This window comes from Neopsephotus bourkii, unplaced genomic scaffold (assembly GCF_033783945.1).
Source record: "Neopsephotus bourkii isolate Nb327-2 ecotype Australia unplaced genomic scaffold, CSIRO-AGI_Nbou_v1 NB_234, whole genome shotgun sequence".
Taxonomy (NCBI): domain Eukaryota; kingdom Metazoa; phylum Chordata; class Aves; order Psittaciformes; family Psittacidae; genus Neopsephotus; species Neopsephotus bourkii.
The window spans coordinates 18,791,176-18,816,289 of record NW_026900744.1 but is presented as its reverse complement, the minus strand read 5'-3'; the positions used below and the strand labels follow the sequence as shown (position 1 = coordinate 18,816,289).

The window sequence follows — 25,114 nt, the reverse complement described above, 5'->3', positions numbered from 1 at the left end:
GCACTTATCTGAGTCTCCAAAGGATATCTGTCCTCATGGCCTAAATGGCAGTCTGCCCAAAAGGAAAAGCACAAGAGCGATCCTAAAAGCTGTGTTGAGATCAGGGCTGAAGACCATTAGTAGGATTTTGAACGCAAGAAACGAACTTGGCTTTTGGCTGGGCTTTGAGTTTAGCAGTGTTCCTCAGTGAGTTCAGCAACTGAACACAAAGCATGGACAGAAGGGAACTGCCAAGAGTGACAAGTCTGAGTCAGTACTGAAGCACTTCACTGATTGGTCTGAAGAGCTGAATTTGTCATTCTGTGTATTTTACCAGTTAGTTATTCACAGAAATCATTATACCTAAAATGTTTTCAGAAAATAAAACAGAATAATGGAAAACCTACCGTCTTCACATTTTCTCACATGGGGAAACAAGACAAAATACAATGCTAAGCTTTTCCCTTGAGATATCTGCGCTCAAGATTCCTGATGCTAATAAAACTGCATACTTCTTCCCAGTACAAGATAGGGGAACAGACACATACAGTGGTGGGAAGGCAGGGAGGATTCAAAAAGTCATGCCAAATTACCTCAACATAGTCCGGAAGGGCTGTGTCAAGCATGATGAGATCAGTGAGGAAGGTCCCAAGGTAAGGAACCGTGCCTTGCATTACTCCCTGCAAATGATCAGAGCAACGTTGGATTGACTGAGAAGTAGTAATAATTAAAACGCTAGAATGCTCCTGTATAAAAAAATGAAGTACAAGTACTCTCCTTAAACAGTGGTCTTACAAATTATGTGTTTTTTTTCATTACATGTATTCCTCAGTATCTAACCCAGAATTTATAGAATCATAGAATCGTAGGATAGCTAGTGTTGGAAAGAACCTTAAGATCATCTGGTTCCAACCTCCCTGCCATGGGCAGGGACACCTCACACTAAACCATGTCACCCAAGGCTCTGTCCAGCCTGGCCTTGAACACCGCCAGGGATGGAGCATTCACAAATTCCTTGGGCAACCCATTTCAGTGCCTCACCACCCTTACAGGAAAGAATTTCTTCCTTATATCCAATCTAAACTTCCCCTGTTTAAGTTGTAACCCGTTACCCCTTGTCCTGTCACTACAGTCCCTAATGAAGAGTCCCTCCTCAGCATCCTTACAGGATGCCTTCAGATACTGGAAGGCTGCTATGAGGTCTCCACACAGCCTTCTCTTCTCCAGGCTGAACAGCCACAACTTTCTCAGCCTGTCTTCATGCAGGAGGTGCTCCAGTCCCCTGATCATTCTCGTGGCCCTCCTCTGGACTTGTTCCAAAAGTTCCATGTCCTTATCACGTTCAGGACACCAGAATTGCACACAGTATTCCAAGTGAGGTCTCACAAGAGCAGAGCAGAGGGACAGGATCACCTCCTTTGACCTGCTGGTCACGCTCCTTCTGATGCAGCCCAGGATACGGTTGGCTTTCTGGGCTGCAAGCGCACCCTGCAGCCGGCTCATGTTCATTTTCTCATCGACCAGCACCCCAAGTCCTTCTCCGCAGGGCTGCTCTGAATCTCTTCTCTGCCCAACCTGTGCCTGCAATTGCTCCGACCCAGGTGTAGGACCTTGCACTTGGCATGGTTAAACTTCATGAGGTTGGCATCAGCCCACCTCACAAGCGTGTCAAGGTCCCTCTGGATGGCATTCCTTCCCTCCAGCATATCAACCGAACCACACAGCTTGGTGTCATCGGCAAACTTGCTGAGGGTGCACTCAATCCCACTGTCCATGTCAGCGACAAAGATGTTGAACAAGAACGGTCAAAACACCAATCCCTGAGGGACACCCCTCGTTACTGGTCTCCAGTTGGACACTGAGCCATTGACAACAACTCTTTGTGTGCGGCCAGCCAGCCAGTTCTTTATCCACTGAGTGGTCCATTCATCAAATTGATGTCTCTCCAATTTAGAGACAAGGGTGTCGTGTGGGACAGTGTCAAACTTTACACAAATCCAGGTAGATGACATCAACTGCTCTACCCCTGTCCATCAGTTCTGTAGCCCCATCATAAAAGGCCACCAAAGTGGTCAGGCAGGATTTCCCCTTAGTGAAGCCATGCTGGCTGTCACCAAGCACCTTGTTGTTTTTCATGTGCCTTACATGCCTTCCAGGAGAATCTGCTCCAAGATTTTGCCAGGCACAGAGGTGAGACTGACTGGTCTGTAATTCCCCGGGTCATCCATTTTCCCCTTCATGAAAATGGGGCTTATATTTCCCTTTTTCCAGTTGTCGGGAACTTCACCTGCCTGCCATGATTTGTCAAATATGACAGACAGTGGCTTAGCAACTTCATTCGCCAGCTCCTTCAGGACCTGCGGATGGATTTCATCAGGACCCATGGACTCAGAATCATAGAATCATAGAATAGTTAGGGTTAGAAAGGACCTTAAGATCATCAAGTTCCAACTCCCCTGCCATGGGCAGGGACACCTCGCTCTAAACCGTATTACCCAAGGCCTTGTCCGACCTGGCCTTGAACACTGCCAGGGATGAAGCATTCACAACCTCCCTGGAAAACCTATTCCAATGCCTCACCACCCTTACAGTAAAGAATTTCTTCCTTATATCCAATCTAAACTTCCCCTGTTTAAGTTTTATCCCATTACACCTTGTCCTGTCACTACAGTTCCTAATGAAGAGTCCATCCCCAGCATCCCTATAAGCCCCCTTCAGATACTGGAAGGCTGCTATGACGTCTCCACGCAGTCTTCTCTTCTCCAGGCTGAACAGCCCCAACTTTCTCAGCCTATCTTCATGCAGGAGGTTCTCCAGTCCCCTGATCATCCTCGTGGCCCTCCTCTGGACTTGTTCCAACAGTTCCATGTCCTTATCACATTCAGGACACCAGAACTGCACACAGTATTCCAAGTGAGGTCTCACGAGAGTGGAATAAAGGGGCAGGATCACCTCCTTTGACCTGCTGGTCACGCTCCTTTTGATGCAGCCCAGGATACGGTTGGATTCTGGGCTACAAGCGCACACTGCTGTCTCATGCTCATTTTCTCATCGACCAGCACCCCCAAGTCCTTCTCTGCAGGGCTGCTCTGAATCTCTTCTCTGCCCAGCCTGTAGCTGTGCCTGGGATTGCTAACTTGTGCATGTTCAGATTTTTAAGATGGTCTTGAACCAGATCCTCTTCTACAGTGGGCCCAAGGTCTTCATTCTCACAGTCCCTGTGTCTGCCTTCCAGGACCTGGGTGGTGTGGTCAGAGCCTTTGCCAGAGAAGACTGAGGGAAAGAATTCATTAAGAAGCTCAGCCTTCCCAAACCCAGGGCAGCCAGTTCTCCTGATAGCTTCCAGAGAGGGCCCACATTGTCCCTAGTCTGCCTTTTATTTGCACTGTAATTACAGAATATCTTCGGTTATCTTTCACATCCCTTGCCAAATTTCATTCTAACTGGGCCTTAGCTTTCCTCGCCTGGTCCCTAGCTTCCCAGACAGCATCCCTGTACTCTCCCCAGGCCACCTGTCCTCTTTTTTCCCTCCAAGTTTCCTCAGGAGCTCCTTATCCATCCAAGGAGGTCTCCTGGCCCTCCTGCTGCACTTCCTTCTAGTTGGGATGCAACACTCCTGAGCTTGTAGCACGTGATCCTTGAATATCAACCAACAGCCTTGGGCCTCCCTGCCCCCTAGGGCTATATCCCATAGAACCTTACTAAACAGGTTCCTGAAGTGGCCAAAGTCTGCTGCCTTGAAGTCCAGAGCAGTGACCTTGCTGCATGCTCTTCTCACTGTCCTGAGGATCTCTTAAATCTCAGGATTTAAGTCAAATCCTAAGAAGCGCAGGATGTTCCTACAGATCTTGCCATGTGATTCTATAATTACAGCATTGCCACCATACATTGATTTCTAACAGTGGGTCACCAGGAAATCTGCTTGTGGAAGAGGTATAGAGTACCAAGGAGAGGGTCTTCTGGTTGCCTACTACAACAGAAAGAGCAGAGGAATGCTCCTAGCTAGCCTGTGTAAGCAGTTTCTCTGCTTCATTCCAGTGGGTATTTACTTAATGATGTTATACCACTTGATGTCCAGTCAAATCAAGTCACCGTTTTTTCTACTCCAAGAAATGTCCATCTTCTCCAGCCACTCACTGCATTTTAATTACTTACATTTTAAACTTTCTGGGCTGCTGGCAATTGGGCAGTTCAGGCTGTTTCTTAACTTGTGAACAAAATGCTTGTTTGTACTGTCCAACACAATCCATTTTTCTTCCAAACAAATAGACAGAATATCATATTCAGCACTTTTGCCTCCAGAAGCATTCCAGATTTCTCTCCCCCTGTCCTTTTAAATCTTTGCCAACTTCAAGACGAAAGCCATTTTCATCAACAGACTGGAAACCACATGTTTTACAAAGCAATCTCTGCAAAACTCTGTGCAATTTTCAAGCTAGTATGGCAGAAGATTCATGAGCTTGTTTAAAAGTAAAAAGCTTTCTGTTCTGGCCACAGCTGATTATCACAAGTATTTCAGTATTTACATTATGTATTTTACTGCATGGCTTTCATTGTATTTCTCCCTAAGGGTTAACAAGAATAGTTAATAGAATTCTTTCTTGTAGGATAGAAACAAGAGAGTTGAAACTTAGGAACTCATGTTTATATTCCTCAATCATTTAGACTTTTTTATATGACAGGCTTAGTAAATCTGAAAACTTGAAACTAAGGCCAAACTCCTGGTTCAGTGTCCATCCCAAAGAACAGGCTGGGATGTTAAGCATTTTCAAGTGTGAACAGGGAAAATAAGTCCATATACCCACTTAACTCTTGCAGGGGAAGGCTGGCACCAGGGAACATAAAGTGGCCCCTGCAAACATCCACCAAATCCTGCAATCTTTGAGCATTCCCAGCATAAGATCACTGAATGCATTGGCAATACTGATGCTTTGCATATCCATTTCCTCCAGCATTTCAGTACACAGGCAGGTGATGCTGAAGTAAAAGGACAGCTGGGTTGCACTAAAAGCCATTCCTGTCACAGCTTGGCAGGTCAGCTTAGGCCACAACAGTTTGAGCTCAGTGCAGCATGAATCCTACTTTGTAATTGTATACCCAGAAAAAAAATGGATGCATGTGTGGGATCACTTCTCTCTCTCTATGCACGTTATATAGAATCATAGAATAGTTAGGGTTGGAAAGGACCTTAAGATCATCAAGTTCCAAGCCCCCTGCCATGGGCAGGGACACCTCGCTCTAAATATGTGTAATATGTACACACATAGTATTACCTGCTTAATATGATGCACAGCATGAGGGCAGTATGGCTTCTGGCATACATCTACAGGGACAAACAATTTGACCACATACTCAGTCTAAACCTTTTGGTTCACGAGCTTTGTATCAGCTAATCAGTAGCACTGATATGATTGTTTTTCTTGACAGAAGGCACATTCACGAGCAGTACAGATCATTCACTTTGTTAAATACTTTTCTAGAATTTGCTGCTTCTACAATTCACCAATTGGGATTAATCGTGTTACCAGGTCAAAGAAAGGACCCCAAACACACCATATCTTTCTGAAGTTGCAGTCGCCTCTGTGTCCTTTTCTGATTTTCTTTCACACTGCTGTCCAGATTTGCAAATTTGGATGTTCCTTCCTGTGAGTTAAAAGGGAATTAAAGGCAATTAATGGAGGAGCTAAGTGGTAAGCTGGCAACTACGTTTGTGTAAAACAACTGCAAATACATTTAACAAGGCAAGCCAGGGCAGCAAAAACATTTGCTGTGCAGCTACACGTGTGTATACGTGTGCTCATTTTCTGGGGCTCATACACTGATTGGTAATTTTGGACAAAATCCCTTATAGGATTTTTTTTGCAAAATGGCTCTACTGAGGCCAAAGCTAAGTGCTGTTGAAAATCTCCCAAGAGTCCAAATCAGAGCAGTTTACATATACTTCAGGTGTCTAGACGCTTCTCTGAACTCTATCCTGAAACTCCTGACCCCAGGACTTTGGTTGAATTTCCTAATCAGGAGTACTACAAGTAAATATCTCCATCTTATGTGAGGCTTTGTTATTTTTCTTATGCCGCGACACAGAGATCTGGCAACTACCCCCTGTGGCTTATTTACTAATCCAGAAACACACAGGAAATTAAAGTAATAGGTTTTTATCTCCGCAATGTAAGCTTTCTTATGAATGGATGAGGCATTTCACAATAGACCTGTAGCCTTTATTTCCTTGGATCCATAAGGGATGCTGGGAGTTACTGTTATTTTTTTCCAGCGGTAAGGGAGATACGGTATGAATCATTATCAGTGTCTTTTTAAGAGGCACAAAACAAGAGTCTGCACTTGTAAAGAGCCTCTCATTACAATGCTTAGTTCTCTCAGTCATGGTTACTGAACAGATCCCTCAAACTGTATTTCCTTCCTTGGCTAAAAAGTGGGAGCAAGTGAACAAGAAGTGTTCTTTCGATATCTTCGGGACACTTGAAAGGTAAACTCGAGATTCTCTAGCAGAAGCCGACAGGCAGGCACAGAAGCTAAAACTGCAGCCTGCAGCAGAGCTGTTGTTTGGAGAGAACACAGTGCTCCCTTCTTCATGCCAGCCGACCTGTCTCATATGGCATTTTGTCTGCTCTGCATTTAAATTTAGAGGATGGACAGGCAAGGTCAAACACGGCTTCCCTAGAGAGATTATTTATAGTGAAACGAAACAAAGGCTTTATGGATTCAGTGGACATGAACCCTCCAATCATTACAAAGTGGTCCAGACAAAAAGTGAGAGAGAGGTTCTAGCTGTTGTGTGGAATTTTTCTCCTCTCACTACTTTCAAAATATCTCACCTGCTTTAAAACTTAGTGACAGAAGTGGATAATTCATGGTAAACAAAGCAGATTGACAGGTTTGAATGTGTTCAACCATGCTTCCTGAGCAAAACACAGTATTTCAGATACCGAGGCAAGGGGGTAAGGTACAAATGCTAGATTGACTGGATACAACTGCCAAAAAGTAAACTGATTAGCCAGGCTCTGGAAACTTTTTTATGCAAACAGAAAATACTGTTTCAAGCATTCCTTAGTTTTCTACTGAATATAACCTTTCCCTGCTGTTCTTCCTCACTCCTTTCAAGCTCCTGAACTTGGGGTTCACCCAGGAGAGCATGCAAGTCAAACTTTCAGAGAGAGCCTGCTTTGCTGTCCATCTGGCCACACACAACAGCAGGAAGCCTGTTCCTTCAAAATTCCTTGCCCCGTTTCCTAGGCCCAAAAAAGCTACAGAATACATGGATAAACATCTTGCTTTCATTCCTTCAGCTGAAGCTGAGCGGCAGCGCTCCAGTAAAGTCAGAAGAACCACAGTGGTGCAGCCCAGTTGAGGATCTCATCTGGAGCCGCTCTGCACTCACCAGGGCAAACCTCAGCCTTTCCAGGTCTACTAAGAGATACACAAGCGAGAGGCTTCTCTCTCTAGACAGTGCAGCATAAAGCCAAAGCGCTAACCTGTAACTCGATTCAGCAAAACTACACCACGCAGCACCTCTTCACTCTGGTTGTGGCTCCAGCGCTGTCGCAGGTGCAATACAGCACATACAGCTATTCTGGAGCTAGACCTCACCACGCCCAAAGGAACCTTACCGAACTACAGCAGCGTGACATTCAACTTGAAGGGCTCCAAGAGATCCTGACCTGCTGTCTTGTGAACAAGTCCCCACCGAATCCCTGCTGCTGCAGCCTGCTGCTTGTAGGTATCCAAGCTCAACAGGGTAATGGTAGTGTAGGGTTTTTTCAGGAGCAATGAAATCACCTCTGAGCCCAACAGAAAAGCACGGGTCTCACGGACCTGTCTCCCCTGAAGCACCACATACAGAGTTCAGGGAGAGACGAGCCTTGGCAGCTGGTTAGAAAAAACATTAACCTTAGCTTTAACTGAGATCACAAGCCTTGCAACTCGGCTAATTCTCACCTTCATCAGTAGTTCCCTGCTTGTCAGATAATTGTCATGGTCTGAGAAGATATCACCCAGCTCTTCAAACATCAGCATTATGTCCCTGCACAGGAAAACAGTAAATACTTTTGAGTAATTAGTAAGCACTCTAAACAGATCAGATCACTGTTTTTTTCTCACAAATCATCTACAGTTGGGCATATAAAAAGATTAACACAACCAAACTGCATCCAATGAGATGCTACACATCTACTAGGAACCTTCCTGGTGCTCCCAGTAAAGTCAGGTCTTATTTGACAGCATCACTTAGAAATACCATAGGTACGCAGACCCTGGGCAGGGTTTTCAATTACACTGCAGGCTATGAGGTTGTTGTAAGAAGGGATGTAAATGGATACAAGGGACAGAAAAAACAGCTGTCTGAGGTATCCTACATACTTCGGTTTTGCCCTATTCCATGCACTCTATAAAGCCAGAGGCACTTAAGTGAACAAGACCCTTTCTATTGTCCAACATTATGTTTATAAGATGGCAGTATTTTGACCAGGAACAGCAACACAGGGCAATGGAAAAAAAGATCCACCTCTCTAGGAGAAATGCAGAACTCTACTGCCTGGCGGTGACATCTTCCTTTGTTTATCAAAGGCAAAGAAAAGAAATCTATTCCTCTCAAACTGAAAGAGCAGAACAGCATCTTTCCTACAAGGAGATTTCTGGTGTCTGTTTCGCATGCAGTAAATATGCCAGATATTCCCATGTACGAAGTATTGTCTTTAATACAGGTTTGGATTTTGTTGTTTGGGGATATATTTAGGGACACGTCAGGACCAGGGGAGAATTAGTGAGGGCTGTAGCAACCTGGACCTCCTCCAACTTCATGGGAGAGAAGACAGTAGACAAGTATCATGGGGCTCTTTTGCTGACCGTCTGAGAGCAGTGTGCATGATCTGGTCAAGTAGCTGGTAGCACAGCTTTTTGGAAGAGGTTGTGGAAGATCCAGTAAGCTATAAAGGACAGAACAGACCCATTATCCCCAAGAGCAAGTTGTCCCCTCGATATGTAAGAGAGCTCACAGCAGTCAGACACAAAAAAGGGGTCTGAGCCTCACAGGAGTGAGAAGTTCTAATGGAACAGATGTCCACAAAGGAGCAGAATAGGAAGACTAAGAAGAACAAGATGAAAAGAAAGAACAATGAGCTTTTTGCCTTTGTTTAGAACTGGCCATAGGAGCAGAGCGAGAGGCTTACTTTGGAACGCATGCCCAGGTCTTCTTCAGCCGATAGATGGAGTTGGACTGCAGTGCTGAAATGATGGCCCTTAAGGAGGAAAAATTCTTCAGGATCCTACATTCCTGTGAAAGAAGCCATTAGAAACATGGGAGCATTAAATCTCAGCATTACAAATACGTTTATGCTCTTCTGTTTGACTGGTGTCATGCTTGCTACACATTCTCACATCTAAGCAGGCAGCAGCGCAAATATCGAGCATCAAAAATATCACTCCCTCCTCCAGCCACAATATACTTTCAGGCTTTGGCACCTTTATTGTGTTTTCCTCACTTGCATGTACTTGTGGTGACATTTTAGTGCTACAGCTTTCAGTTCTCCTAGTAACAATAAAGGGGAATCCAGTCCATGAAGCAGAGCTAAAAAGCACAAATGTTACACCTCTTAGAAAGATCTTTAGAGTTACCAATCCCTTTTACCCTTTAGGGGAAGAAGCAGGCTTTGCCTCTTCATATGTGGTATTTAGAATGTTACCCTCAATCATCCACCTGTCAATTATAAATAAAGACATGCACAGGAATAGCCTGTTATTCAAGTACATATACAGGTAAAGAGAAAAACCTTTCCAGCCTCTCCAGAGTTGCGATCAAATGCTAGCCGACAGGCTGGTTCATTGACAACTCTTATGCAGCTTCTCTGTGGCAAAAGCTTTGATGGAAAAGGATACTGAAAAGCTTAATTCTCAAAACCCCAGTAGATTCCTCATAAAGCAGATGGAAGCAAGGAGAAGGGAGAAAGTCTGGCCTTGGACTTTTCCAGGCGATCTATTGGTGCCTTCCTGGCAATCTGTTGGTGAGCCATGAACTAGAGCACCGGCACCAATGACTTAAGGAACTCTTGCAAATACAAGCTCTCACAAACACTGTGCATCCACATTAAGCAGAAAAAACATCTGCCAATTTGACTGTTGCATGTAGATGAGAACGTACTCAAGCTACAATTCTTGCTTCTGCAAATTTTTATGGGACAGATTATAACACAGATAATGCTGATTATGTAAAGGATCCTTACAGTGAAAATTGACATGATTTGTTTCCTTCATTGGGCTGAACAAATGTAAAGCAACCTTAGCATAAACAAAAGTCAGACCTTACTGTGTCAGCAACTCTGTTCATGAGTTGCATTTAGACTGACTGAACGATTCAGACACGCACATTTACTCTCATTTATTTACCTAAGGGAAAGAAAAGAAAAAAGTATTTCTGCAACTTAGAAGGCCACATTTATAGTGTGTCTTAAGAAGACTGACTGGGCAGACAGCACTTGAGGTAGGTATGCAATTTGGCTAGATAAAGGCCAAGTTCAAGATCATGCGGTAGGATGCACAAGATCTGAAATCTATTCTTGCATGGACTGGTGACAAAGAAGCCACCTAACAGCTCTTCCTCAGGGACTGACACATTTAAGAATGAGCTCCTATTTTTATGTTCAACTTGAAATTCAGGCTGGAAAGAACATGAACAGGCACAAATTTTCAGCATTTCTTTTATTCCAAATACACCAGGAGCATGGACTGGAAGATCCAATTTGGAATCATCTTGACTTAACTGCCTATTGCATAATTTAAAACACATTAAGAATTCAATATTGGATTTTGTGTTCTCAATAATTTAACTGATTGCAGACTAAACTTCAGCAAGTTTTCATCCGTATAGAAGAAGCATTTTTAAGGCTGGTTTGAATAACTGTTTCATGCTGTGTCCTTCACAGGAGCAATACCAGAAAGAATCCTGTGCAGAAGCAACTCTGATTTTAAAAAATGAAGCATAACAAGATCCTAATTATTTCAGTTATTTTTAAAGAAAATATTGTGTGAGTGAGATTGGCTGCTTCTGCTCAGGAGCCTTAGATCTGGGTAGACTGGAGAGGTCTGGAGGGATGGCAGTTAGAAAAATTACTCAGTTTAAGCCAAGAAACTGGATCCAAAAGTCACTAACAGTAACAAATGTGGAACTCCATGCTGCTAAGTTACAGGTAGTTGTCGGTGTGTAACTGCACACTAATGAGCGGCTTATTTTCTAATTCAGGCTCCTAACTATTCAAACCACTCATTTGCATGCAAAAAGCAAGCAAGTTGCTTCAGAAGTGGGCAGCTAAGTATAGATGTTATATATAACCAGCTGTTCTATATATGCAGTTATTTTGTAGAGGATGCACATGCATTTTCATGTGCTTGGCTAAGACTGGCGTATTTTACTATGCGCATGAATTAAGTAAAGGGAGAAGTACTGAATCAGTAGAGGTGGAGAACAAAGTTCACCATCCACAGAATACATATGATGAGTGATGCCTCTCCTGGCTTCCCCAGGCCTCCCTGCTGCCCCATGATGAGCAGAAGGTTGCTTCATACTCAACTGCCTGGGCTGTGGCCCAGGCTGCCCATAAAACCTGCTTTAGCTATTATCATCTACACTTTAAAGATCTGCACACAGAAAACCAGAATCAAACTTCGTAATCCATTCACATGGCTTATAAAGCAGCCATCAGATGATAACACAAGTTTGTGTAAGTGGCAAAACCAGAATCAAACTTCGTAATCCATTCACATGGCTTATAAAGCAGCCATCAGATGATAACACAAGTTTGTGTAAGTGCCAAAAGAGGTGAAAGTCTATTTCCCCATACCAGTTTCCTCAACCATGCAGTTGCCAGAGCTTAGGTGCCAGGACTAACAATACTGCCCCTCTGGAAGCATAGAAGTGCATTGTTAAGGTTGGAAAACCTCTGTTTGCCTTGAGCTTTTTATGACTGCTTATTTTGATAGCTCGGAAAGAATCCATGTGATTCTTAAAATAAAAGTCAATACGTATTCATATGAAAGTGCCTTAAATGTTCTCTTCAAAAAGAGAGATCGAGCCTACTGCCAGCTTCCCAGTGCTCTGAGGGGAGTTAAAAAGGTTACAGTAAGATACTAAAGACAGAATCTAAGCAAACCAGAGTTATGTAAAAAAAGGTACACAAAACCCTTTCACACAAAGATTAACAAACATGCAATCTGCTAAAGGATCCTCCTAGATACTACACTAAGGCAGAGAGATGACAGGGAAGTGATTTGAGACAGCCAAAATGGCTTTATCAAGTGCAAGTCCTGCCTGAACAATCTAGTGGCCTTCAGTGGACAAGGGAAGAGCTACTGATGTCATACCTGGACTTCTGTAAGGCCTCTGACATGGCCCCCCACATACAACTGATGTATCTCCCACCATGCCTGATTTCAGCACACGTGATGTTCACAGATGCAGGAGAGGAAGCATGATGCTCATTGACCAACTATGAAAGGCCAGAGGCGGATAAGTGCAAAGCTTATTCCAAATCTGGCCACTGCCAGTCCTAGTCCATTCTTGTTAAACTGTCTTCTGAAAGCAAGTCCTACCTTTGGATGACATCAACCATCCCTTAATTGCTTTCACTGATACGAGCAGTATTTTCTTCCTAGGGAAGTGGACTGGTTGAATTCATACTTACCTTACCATAAATGTTACATTATCAAGTACATGGCACTTCCCATCTGCAAGACACAGTATCTGACACCCTTCAAGTAGCACTCCCAACACTCTCTCAAGATACAAGCAACAGCCCTCTTCCCAGGATGAGGAAGGAACTAAGGAGAGAAGGGCAATACTTCATCTGCTATTACAAAGAAAGTCAGCCAAAACCATGAAGAATTAGAGCCAAGATGTTCACTGGCCTGGGGCCAATGCATACAACCTCCTTCTCCCCTTCTAACTGCCTCAATCCAAGGCACCTAGCACAAGAAACATTAAACACTCTAGAACAAATGCCTTACATGTGCAATACGAATCCACTTCTCCACGATCTTGGCTCTTTGCTGTGTTTTGAGTTCCTTGCTATTCAGGATAGTGCTGAGAACACAGTTGGTAACTGCATTGAACTGAAAGATAGTAGCTCTGATGGTAGGCGCCACGTGCTTGTTTTCTTCCTTATCCCTTTGAGACCAGATGCATCCCAAGCAGTGGTGGGGCACAACTTTCTTGAAGAGTTCCTAGAGTGAAATAGAGGTGCCTAAGTCAGCATGATTCTCAAAGATCTCTACTGTCCACAAGAAGAAATAAGTGTTTACAGTACATACTGGATATAAATCTAGTACGGTATTAAAGGGTAAATAGCTGTTTCTACTTAGTTTAAAATACATACTTTGGCATATTCTTTATAGGCTTGATGCCCTAACTGTCAGCTAAATATTCCTGGGAAGAGATACCTTTATATCAGTTGCACAACAAAGGGGAAAATTTTTTATAGGATGATAATTTGAAGGAGTTTGATACAGACAAACCAAATCAGAGCACTACAGTTGAGAGAGTACCTATACATCTTCAGGCCAGGCAGCAATATAGCCAAAATGTGCTATTTCTCAGTTGCCAAATATTAAACTTTGCAAAAAAGGCTGTACAGTGTAATTTCACACTTAAAAAAAACCTAAAACACCAAAACCAACCAAAACAACAACAAGAAAAACCCAAAGGACTAAAGGAAAGAGCACAACGAAGAAAGCAAGTCTGGATAACCAAGCAGAGGCGTGTTCTGTGTCCCAACAATAGACCTGTTCTGGAACACTGTTCTTACACTGATGCAAAACTTAAAATGAAATAAATAAATAAACAAAATTTAGAAGCCCAGCCCTATTTCCACTAGCATTTCAAGTAGTACATATGCTCTACATACTGCATCCATGTATGTCAACTGTTCTGCCACAAGGTGCTCTTGGAAAGAAGAGAATTCTTCTGGACTGCAGATCTCCAGTTCTTCTTCGTCACACTGGTTACCGGGGGATGTGTTATGGAACTCATCTGTCCAGGATGGAAAACAACTTGGTAAATTTATACAGCAAACAGTGAATTAAAGCAGGTGTTTGTTTAAGACATCCCTGTACATATTATAGCAGAACACTCAAGTGGTCCAGCCTGATGCAAAGGCCTCACTGTGCTGCATAGTTTAGTGAGAAAGATTATGACCCTAAGACTGAACTGGCAAAGAAAAGCTGGAAGATAAAGAAACACAGTTAGAAAGAATTCGGGTATTTAGAGTCTCTTAGCAGAGAAGTGGCTTTGCCTATTTGTTAAACATTCCTCCAAAAGAAAAACGTCACCACCACCACCCCAATTCCTTATTAACATTGCAGAATTTTGTTAATCTACTTTTCAATATTTGTCTTCTAATCTAAAAAAAAGAATAAAATAATCAAACTGTAAATGGATGAGTATGCAATTATATCCCCAAAATATTGCACTGAGAATGCTCTTATATCCAGATTTCATCTCCCATGTGTGGAAATAAAAGGAGGTACCAGATTTCTTAGAGCCACTTGTGGCTACATGGACTATATTGAAGAGAGTTCATTCCAGCATCCCTCACCTTCCCTCTCCAGGCATTTTTCACAGAAAAAGGGAGCACAGTGAGCACCTGCAAGCATTCTGCTGAATGCTGCTTCTAAATTTGCACTGGGCAGCAGCCAAGAGGTGGGAGAGGAGAGCTGTCCTCACTGAGGGACTTGATCCAGTGCAGAAGGGAAGGGATTTCACAGATTTTTCCCAAGTCTCTTTTTGGCTCCCACAGGTTGAGAACAAAGCCACATTATACAGAAAGAAATGTGCCCTTGTTTCCCATGGTAGGGGAGGAAGTCAAACAGAAAATCCCTAAAAATAAATCCTCTTCCTCATCTCTTTTACCGTAAGGTGACAGTAACCCCGTAAGAAGGGAGGGGATGGACTTGTTGCAGACTACTGACAAAGGTACTGAGTTTACTCTAGTGAGATTTCATTAAACAAAACCAACAGTGCATTTCAGAGTATCTTATGCAATACTTCATACCCAGTTTAAGCAGAACAGACATCAAAGCAGCAAAAGCAGATGAAGTGATACTTGACCACTGTTTTTCAAAATACGTTGCTTTTCCTTCCTTCCTTAATAACAAAACCTAGCTGTGAATGTAAATTGCTACAGTTTTGATGCAACAACTTATAACTACAGGCAGTATCCAGATTTCCACCTGCACATTCTAGTTGCACTACTCAGTGACAGAGCTAAATGCGATAAAGGGAGACCTCTGTTTCAGCATTATTTTTCTGTGGCTGTTTCGTAACATTATGCGTAATTAAATGGCCCTCTAGTGAACCGTTACAAGAGTCACACTTTTTTCTCTCTTTTTTGCTACGTGACTCCTCATTTTCCTTTCAGCTCTTGAAATTCAACTGAAAATCTGCATCACTGAGTTGTAACCCTATTCAAAACCTCACAGTGCCCTTAAAACCAGGTCCTGGAGTGCAACGCAAGACTTCCCTTTTCTTTTTTCATGCCTCTTCCTCCTTTCTGTCTCACTCATTCTTCATGGCTGTGTAACCAGTCTTTTCCCTACTCTCCCAGAAGCTGGAATCCTCTTCTACTCAAGTATCTCATCATCTCTGATCCATTTAGCCCTCACAAAGCCCAGCGGCCCGCTTGAATTCACTGACAGCAATCATGAACCCTTTCTGAATTTGCAGTCACTGGCTCACCTAGCTTTGTATTGCCCAAGCTGGAAGAATTGATGGCAGCACTGAATGGAGGTCTGACGGCAGAAATCAAACTGCAGGATCAAAACCCAAATTTGTAAATTCATAGCATAATTTGAACGCTTTAGAGGAAACAAATGCAGAAGCAGGGATGCTGGGAGCTTCTGTCTGCTTGGAACAACAGAGGAACCCAAATACAGCTCTTGTAAGCTTTCTTTGACATGGGGGAAGCAAACCCAGGAAAGGACATCAATAGGCACACATTAGCAATCCTGTTCACTTATGTGCTTTCAAGACGGAAAAAGCCTGGGCTCTGTGTAGTACTCCTTTTTATGTACATTTTAATGACTGAATTAATTTGGCATTTCACAGTAGTATGCATTGGCATGGTATTTCTGGAACATCGGCAGACATGATTTTTATGGGATGAAATATTTTCTTTCCTGTCATTTCCTTTATGCTTTATGACATGAATTATTCCCTCTCACCCCTCTTCCAAAGCTGGAAGTTGATTCTAGCTCTCATTCACACACTACATGAGCTTCTATGACTCCTCAGCTTATGTCACAGGAAGCTTTCTGACCAGGATAAGGGTATGCGTCAGGCTTGTTGCCGCACATAGCATACACGTGTTACTACAGTTCACTCTTCTTTCAGTAGACTGTGACCCCCAATAACGTAAGCTTTTCCTCTGTCCTTGGATACCAGCCACTCAAAGAGGAAAAAACAGCCACAGACACTTCCTTTGACATGATGGTAACTAAGAAGAAAAGCTTCATGACAACAAGGCTTGTGACTCAAGATGTATTTTGTCACAGCTCTATATTTTGCTGTCTGTTGATTTGGGCTTTTCTTGGGGGATGCTGGGGGGTGGTGCGTTGAAATCAGAAGACCAGCCAAAAAGCAGCTATGTGTTTTACCTCAATGACATGGGAAGTGCACTGACAATTAACCACTTAGCTGCTGCAGCAATCTCAGGTCTCTGGCTAAATATTAGAGAAGTGCTGGATTTCCCAGTATACCCCAGAATAAACAGGCATAGGCACCTACGCAGTACAAGTGTCATCCTGCACAGAACCTGCAGAGTCAGACTGAGAGGGGTTTTTTGTTGGGTTTTGTTGTTGTTGTTTTTGTTGTTTGGTTGATTGGTGGGTTGGTTGGTTTGTTTGTTTGCTTGGTTTGGTTTGTTTTTAAGAGAAAAGTCACTGGTGCACCTCACAACATTGCCAATTAGCACGAGAGTTGATGAAATGTACTCCACCTAAATCCCTGTGATACCTTACACTCCGAGAGAAGGGAAAGGTAACTTACTGTCATTTTCCATTTCTTGGTTCTGGAACTGCTCCAAGAGGTTCTGCGCCCTTCTCTCTGGGTCAGAGCCAGATATATTCTTCTTTAGGTAACCCAGCATCTTCAGCAGACATGGGTAGTTGGGCGGCTCTCTGAAATCCTCAGAGCACTGATTGAGCCAGGCTCGTAAGATTGACGCTGTTGCACTACGAGCAAATACACAGAGAACTGGTTGTATACGGCATGTACTGATGCAATCATATGCATCTGTAATTAGTGTAACAATAAAAACTCTAAGACTTTCATATTCTATGTGAAGGCAGAATGAAGACCTTCTGAGCATCTAATTGAATCTGTTGTTTTTATGCATGGAAACTTATTAAGATGTCACCCAGATTTTCCCAGGGATGAGGGAAGTTGCTCCTGATTTGCACCCATACAAGTGGATCCAGTTACAGCCACAAATGAATTCAGAATCAAATCCACTTAAGTTATATTGACACCCTTCAATTAAATTCAGGATATCAAATAATGGTAGATAAAGCAATTGAAAGAAGAGGGAGAGGACAGGGAGAGGAGAGGGAGAAGATAGGCAGAGAACAGGCAGAGGACAGGGAGAGAAGCGCACACTCTGAGATTGCTTCATCTGTAAAGATAAAACCCTAATCCTGATATGTGCAGCATGGGTTGCACTGTGCTGCCAGTACCCAATATCAAGCTTGAAACACCAAGAAGTTGAACCCAGAAGGCAGAAGGGCCTTGCTAATCTTAGGGTGAAATGCGGCAGAGGCTTTATTTTCTCCTTAGCCCCAAGACAAGGAGGGCTATCAGATTATACCATGCAAAAATGTATCTTGGTCATGCTGACAGTGCAGAAAAAGGATGCTTAAGGAGTTTCAAGAGTGTTGGATTTCATTCAGGAAAGTGATCCCCGACCTTCTTAGACACATGCAGCTAAGAAGTCACCAACGGCAGAAAACTGCCCATGGACATTCTACATTCTACAGACTAAGTGGAATGAGGGGAAACCAGAGCTGGTGAATCAACGTCGTCTCCACCCTGCCTGAAACAGAGGGAAGTGATTTGTTTATCTACTTTTCCTGGTTTATGTAGGTTTTAATCCACACCCACCTATTAGACTGGTTCTTAGATACTGCACAAATGTAAGCTTATGTGAATCTCTTTAAAGCCTATCTTTTCAGGGATTTTTCATTGTTTCAACTTGATTTTGTAAGAAAAGAAGACTTACAATTTATGCTATGGTTTTCCAGAACTAACTTAAAGTTTTGTTGACAAATTTCAACTAAGTGTGGAAAAACTGAAAGAACTCTGGAAAAATAACCTGATTTCTTCAAGTTTTAAAAAAATTCAAGCCTGGCTAAAAAAAAAAATTTGTAATTTATTTTTTCTGCTGCAGGAAAGGCTGCGAGATCTTTGGTTCTTCACAGCAATGTGCAGGTAACTCAGTGTGCATATTTAGCAGTCTGCCAATTAGCACTGGCCACAGCACAATTAGAGGCTAGGAAGACACAGAAGGCATATCAAGAAACACTTTAAAGAGGATTTTGTTTACCTGAGCTAACATAGAGATAAGGGAAAAGGACTTTTGTGTGCAGTCACATAACATGACGCACTGGCCACAGCCACTGTTTCATGCTAACCTACTGTGGTGCTCAGAGTAGGACATAACGTGAGAGGGGAAAAAACCCTTGTTCCAGAATAGAAGGCACAATAAACATCTAAAGTCCCTGAGAAAAGGAAGTTCTGAAGATTTCCTCTGTGACACTGAAACCATCCCAGTATTTCAAATCTTTTCCAGACAGTAGTCGCAAATGCTGCGGCAGGCACAAGAGGTGTTGCTGCAAAACACAGTTTTCCTTCTATAAGGAAGCAGATCTCATGAGCTCTACTGCCATCAGAAAAACAGCCAAGATGAGCAAGTGACAACAGCCCTAGTTTGCAGGAGGCTCTCTTTCCGCAAATGCTTTCTGCTTTGCTGTGTAGCTAGCTGTGAGAGCTTAGCCCTCCAATGAACACATTTTTCACATCTACAGAAACCTTCCCTGATACCTATTCCAATAATCACATTTCCAAGACCCTCATGTAATAACAGTATTCCATACACCCAATGATATTCCGTGAAGAAGAAACAGGCTATGCTCTCAGTAAAAACCACTAAACACGAGTGCCCAGTTAGAGACACCAGGGTGTCAGCTCAAAGAGCACCTGTGCTCATGAGAATCAGGCTTTTAAAGTTCAAATTCTAAAAAATATGCAGGTGGTGGTTCTGGGTCTATTGTGTTAATAGCTGCAGAATGGAAAGGGAGAAGCAAGACAGGAGGACTTCTCTTCCCTCCATTTATGAGATCACGAAGAGTTCAAATATGAACATAGATTTCACATGTAGACAATGAGGATCCCAAAAGACAACCCAGAAAGCTCTTGTATCAGAACTGCATACTAATACTGGCACGCTTGTGCTGCAAGTAGGGAAACCACAGCAACATCTGGTTAACTCAGCTGCTCAATGTCATTCAAAATAAACTAAGAGCTAAGAAAGAGTTAAAATAAGTTTCTCCCACTCTCTTTGCCTCATCTTGACCATATTAGTTTTTTCCTCAAAACTCAATTAAGTTTTAATCCCAGAGAGATGTCATTTTACAAGTCCTATCCATTTTAGTCTGTTCTTTGTCTGTTTCTTTCCCTAATATTGTAGCAACCTTGAATTTCTAATGAGACTATTTGGAAATCTGTCAGTAATACTGTTTGGGTAGGCTTTGAGACAAGGGCGGCACAAAATCACAAAACGGAACACAGAAACCTTTAGAATTAGTTGCTGCACTATTACACTGAAAGTTTTGGTATTTGCTGGTTTAATGCAGAAGAGGAGAGGTAAACATGCAAGACCTGCCATGTGGTAAGTGAAGAGTTCCTTAATTTTATTTGAACTGGTTTACCCAATTGCTGTGGAATGAAACAGGGAGATTTCAGTTCAGGTTCCAGTTGCTTTGTCTGTGGTTTTCAATTGTGCCACATTCCAAGTTTTAGTAACAAAAAAATTCCACATTTTGATAATAAAGCACATGTAACTAGGAGCTGACATTCAAGGCAACAAAAAAACCTCCAAGTATTTTGATTCGTTTCTGTGGCCTGTCATTCATCTGGGGGAGAGCACCAACAATCTAGCCCAAATCAGCAAACCAAAGCCAGTAGCACAAGGAAATCACAACCTTATGCTCCTAGGGGAGGCTTGAAAGGACTTCTATTGTTACTCAAGCTCATTTAGGATTTAAGAGTCCCTGAATTCAGCTACAGCAGTGCTTGAGAGTGCAGAAGAGAAGGATTTGAGGGCTTAAAGCTCTTTAACTTTTTGTACTAAGGAAACTGGTTTTTCCTCTCATTCAGCTGGTCTAACTCCAGCAAGAATCTGCTCATTTACAGCACTGTAAGTATACTGCAAGTATAAAACATACACAGGGGAAAAAAAAAATAAATAAATAAAATCCCCATTTGAAACTTCATACTGCAACCAGGAGACCAGTTTTCCAGTTCCCACCTTCTCTTTAGCGGCCATGAGAAATATAACCTAAACTGGGACTTATCTTTCTTTGGCTTCATCAGGAGAGATGTAAGAACAGATCAGAACATGTCTCACTGTTTACAGCACAGCATTTCCTTCTCATTGCCTTTGCCCTGGCTGTGGTGTCTCTTACTAGCTACAAACACAAGAGTTGTTTCTATGTACAGGGAGAGATGGCACACTTTTCCACTCCCCGTTATATTTACCAACATGCCTAAAGAGTACTTTTAAAGAAAATGTACAAATGTTAGACCTCTAGAAAGCAAGCAAACAAACAAAAAATCATGGTCCAAGTCCATGGACCAATATTACAACACTGCTTCTTGAAAAACCTCTCCCATAGATTATCTCAGGTTCATGCCATTATATTTTGCATGAGGTCTCCAAGTAACTAGGTTCAGTCAACATTAAACTAGTCTTCCCTGAATGCAAACTTTGCAAGCAAGCCTGGTCTGCCAGGCTGAACATCCTTCTGTGTACACTGAACAGGAACGAATCACTTCTGGGAACTTCCCTTACAGAAATCTTTAAAATTCTTAGGAACAAGCTTAGCACATTTTATCCATGAAGTGTGATGTGCTGCATCAGCTCTACAGGTCCTGCAAGCCTGGCAAGTCATCTCAGTGACAAGGCCTCAGCAAGCATTGTTTCAGACCCTCACATTACCCAGAGGCATCTCGGTATCCAGTGAAGCTACTGACTTCTGAAAGGTAAAAGCAGTTAACAATATTTTGTACTTTGAAGGTTTTAGGGCCCTTTCTCTGTCCTCAACCAGCTCCAGCCACGTCTTTAATGCCTACCTTCTGGGAAACAAGTGTTCTGTTCCTTTAATACACCACCTCTCTAAATTAATGGAGTCTGTGCTTTGGGTACAGCTGTCTACCAGCAGTGGATTGCCCAGAGATTAAAATTAACACCATCTTTCAGTAGAGTGGGGAAAATAGGGCAGAAGATATTCCACACATCATTCTGCATAGACAGCTCAACCTTTAAACAGGGAGTTAAAAGTTAACTGAGGAACTCTCCTGCTCTGAATAGAGATCACAGTGATCAGGTTGTATCATCTAAAGCATTGTTTCTTACTGTCTTGTAGGCAATATACACAACAATTTCAGGACTGAAGTCCTCAAAGAGCATTAGTCGCCGGGCTTACTGATCCACTTCCCAGAATATGTAAAGGTGCTTGAGATCTCTTGGATGCAACCACATCTTTGAAGTTTCCCACACCTCCTGCCTGGTAAGGTGTGTGGTCTTCAAGTCAAACAGGAGCAAGAGAAAGTATTTCGTTTGGCACTAATTGCTTTCCTTATTTGCTTTTTTGTCAGGTGACACGTACCAAACCAGACATCTGAGCTATACAACCTCACTTAAAAACAAAAACATAATTGAATCATAGTGCAAATTCTTTACAGTTCATGTAAACTGTACTATCATATGGACCTCTCTAATTCTTAATGCTGGTATTTTTTGTGTTTAACCTATGTATGGTTTTATTCTGAATTCTCATGTCTTCCTGTGCTCCATCAACTCGTATTTCTCAAAGTCAACGGAAGCCTAAGCTAAGAAAACACCTAGTAAACACGGAGAACTCCGAAGGCAATGATGACCTAAGATAAAGAGACAACTCCGTCACACCTTGACACAAAAAAAATGCAGAACTGAGAAACAGCAGCAGGCAATCTTGTTTATATAATGCAAGGAAGAGCAAAAAAGAATTGCTTATAGGAGGAGAGAGAGGGTCAGGTTACTCACTCCTTACTACTCTCTCGTCAGACAACTAAGAGGGGCAAGGCGTCATATTTCTGGAAACACAGACATTTGACTGGAATTCCACCTTTTGTGGATTTTACTCTTCTCTTACTTATAACCACAAACTTTCTGACTGACTGAAATCAGTAAGAACTGTGGAAAGCAAGCTACTGAACGTGAGAAGCTAAGCTGGGTCCTGATAACTAAGGGGAAAAAAACAAGAAAAGCAGAGCCATGCATGGCAGGGGGTTTCTTAAGCTCACAGACCTTTTAGGGGTGTTCTGAGCCTACTCATAACTCTAAGGTCCAAACTGTGTGTATTTGTAAAGTTACAAAATTACAGTTCGTTTCTTTAAGCTGTGCATTACTGAAAGCAGTTTTAAAGAAAAGGACTATAATAATAAAAAGCCTCAAAGACATTTTAGATGATAGGTGATTAAACCTGATCCCTGACAAAAAATAGATTTCCATTTTGAACACCTCAGAGGCCCAAAACTGACAGGAATGTTGCATCAGTGAAGAGAAGAAAATCCCCTTGGCACAACGGATCCTTAGAAGGCACGATTTCAAACACAGCTGAAATGATCTTGGGTCAGTAACAACTATATGTGACTGCAACAAGTGGGACAAGTAACTCCTGGCTTGGACCCCGAATTTGGAAACATCAGGGTAGGTTTGTAGCTCCCACAAGTCTCTCAAATGAGGCTGTGCCATCAGTGTCCTCAAGCCCTAGTGCAGGTCTTGCGGGTTCTGAGGTACATGAGCACGAGGTAGAACACTAATTCATGAAAAAAGGCAAAAAACAAACCAAAACAAAAACATACGTCAGGCATTTTTTGTTTCAAAATTCATCACAAATCTATGCTACAAGTACAGAAAGCACAGAGAATTTCAATACAGAAAGTAGTAATCTGTGGGCTTACAGGATACCACAGACGACATGATATTCCTCCCTTACGTACCCTAAGACTTTGTAAAAACCCATCTCTTCTTTAAAAAGGATATTTGAGGAGCCATACATCCTCTTCCTACAGTTGTTTTTAACTGCTGTAGCAGTTTTCTTTTTTTTTGTGTCAAACCAATGGAAATGCTTTAAATTGCATCCCTGTTTCTAATGCCCCAAATGGATTTTTAAAGCATCTGAACTGTCATAACAGGAGTCTGATAAATGCAGATCTCTAGCTACAGACCACAGGCTTCCCCATGAGACATTTTTCTCTGAGGAATACAGAGTTAATGGGAAGAAATAACATAGCTTTTGTGCTTTTTCCTCTTATTCCTCCAAGTCATATAATACTGAGAGCAAAATTGTCTCATGTTTCTGTTGTAGGAGAAAAGATGGTAAACACAGTTATATTGGAATTATCACAGACAAGACAAAACATGAACTATTTGAACTACGTATTTCACAACAGGACTATAAAGCCAACATCTTTTCCAGATACCGTTAATCATGTGTAAGACAGAAGTAGCCAGAGCAACTGAGAGCAATGGAAATTTTTAAGGCAGGAAAGAGAATTCACATTTATATAGGATCTGTTAAAGCACATACACCTGACAGATTACTTTCTTGACAACTTCATTGTTGAGCTTTCTAGAAATAAGTAGTTGAGTAACAGGTATCAGATTCAGACATGAAAGGCATGAGGGCCAAAGGATCAAAAGATCTCTGGGTTATAATATTGGATACGTTTTGAGACAACTGATATTTGGCCTTTACACAAGCTTGTTTAAGCAAGCAAACAGTGCTGAGAGTTTTCAAAGGAAACAAATTGTTACGCTGCCCACATCCTTCTCCAACATCGACCCCGACTAGAGCTGGCTGTGCAGGGCAACACTACACTTACATCCTGATAACTGCTTTGGATTCAGAGCAATTCTTGTTTTCAACTTCTTCAAAGCTTGGGGTCTCCAGGGATCCATACCTGAAAAAATGAGATGGGTGTTTAGAGGAACCTCTACTTCATCAAAGCAAAATCTCAAATAGCATAGTTCAGATACAATTATCATAAATGCTAAAAAGCTTTTCTAGCTCGAACTACAAATACAGAATCTAACAGTTGGACAAAAGTAAGGAGCTTGAAGATTATTTCATTTTGGAGGGGGGGGGAAGTAATCTTAGACAGACAGCCAGTGTCTTCCAAACTAATTTGTTAATTTAGAGAAAGCAGCCTGCAGACATGAGGAATCAACAGCAGTTTCTTTGCTCAGAACTCCAAGACCCTTTCTGCCTTTTTTCACTGCCTTTTTTCCCAGAGCAATACTCCCGTGTGCAGTGAGGCTGTAACACAACCACCTTCTCCAGCACAGTTTCTGTTTCTCTAGTATTCGTCATTCCTTCTAACTCCAACTGTTATTTCACACAAAAGTTTTCTTGGTGACAAATGCCCACTTGTGCCAAAACTACTGATACAGTTGATGTGAGTGGGAATGGCCCCTGGCACTGTGAAAATGCCACTGGGAAGAGGAAACCATACACTCAACTCCAACAGCACGAAGCAAAATCTCTTACCTTATAGGAAGTGCATGTGCCTTGAAAGCAGTATTATGTATTTCATTTTCAATGGGAGTGCCCATTGTTTCAGATACACATCTCCATAAATAATTTCATGATTCCTTAGAAGCAGCTTTAATGAAGGCAGACAATTACACATAGAAGAGATTAAGGCAAACTGATTTTACACATTCTGTGCTCAACTAACTGTGTCAGGCACCTGTGATTAATCTGAATAGGCAAGAGAACAAGAATTTGTGCTACAACATCCTAGTAACATCAGATAGAGAAA

At 42.3% G+C, this 25,114-nt stretch overlaps 1 protein-coding gene across 4 annotated transcripts in view; it reads right to left on the bottom strand.

The window, feature by feature from the left end:
• Positions 1-25,114, bottom strand: part of RGL1 (ral guanine nucleotide dissociation stimulator like 1) — a 68,647-nt gene that overhangs the window by 13,660 nt on the left and 29,873 nt on the right. For 3 of the 4 annotated variants that reach the window (XM_061345703.1, XM_061345705.1, XM_061345706.1), the window contains 8 exons: positions 24,176-24,253; positions 17,021-17,205; positions 13,884-14,008; positions 12,988-13,203; positions 9,162-9,265; positions 7,933-8,017; positions 5,533-5,622; positions 573-659 (listed from right to left, as the gene is read on the bottom strand). In XM_061345703.1, coding sequence (XP_061201687.1) covers positions 573-659; positions 5,533-5,622; positions 7,933-8,017; positions 9,162-9,265; positions 12,988-13,203; positions 13,884-14,008; positions 17,021-17,205; positions 24,176-24,253 — 970 coding nt within the window. The remainder of the gene's footprint in view (positions 1-572; positions 660-5,532; positions 5,623-7,932; positions 8,018-9,161; positions 9,266-12,987; positions 13,204-13,883; positions 14,009-17,020; positions 17,206-24,175; positions 24,254-25,114) is intronic. The other variant, XM_061345704.1, reaches the window with a different exon arrangement.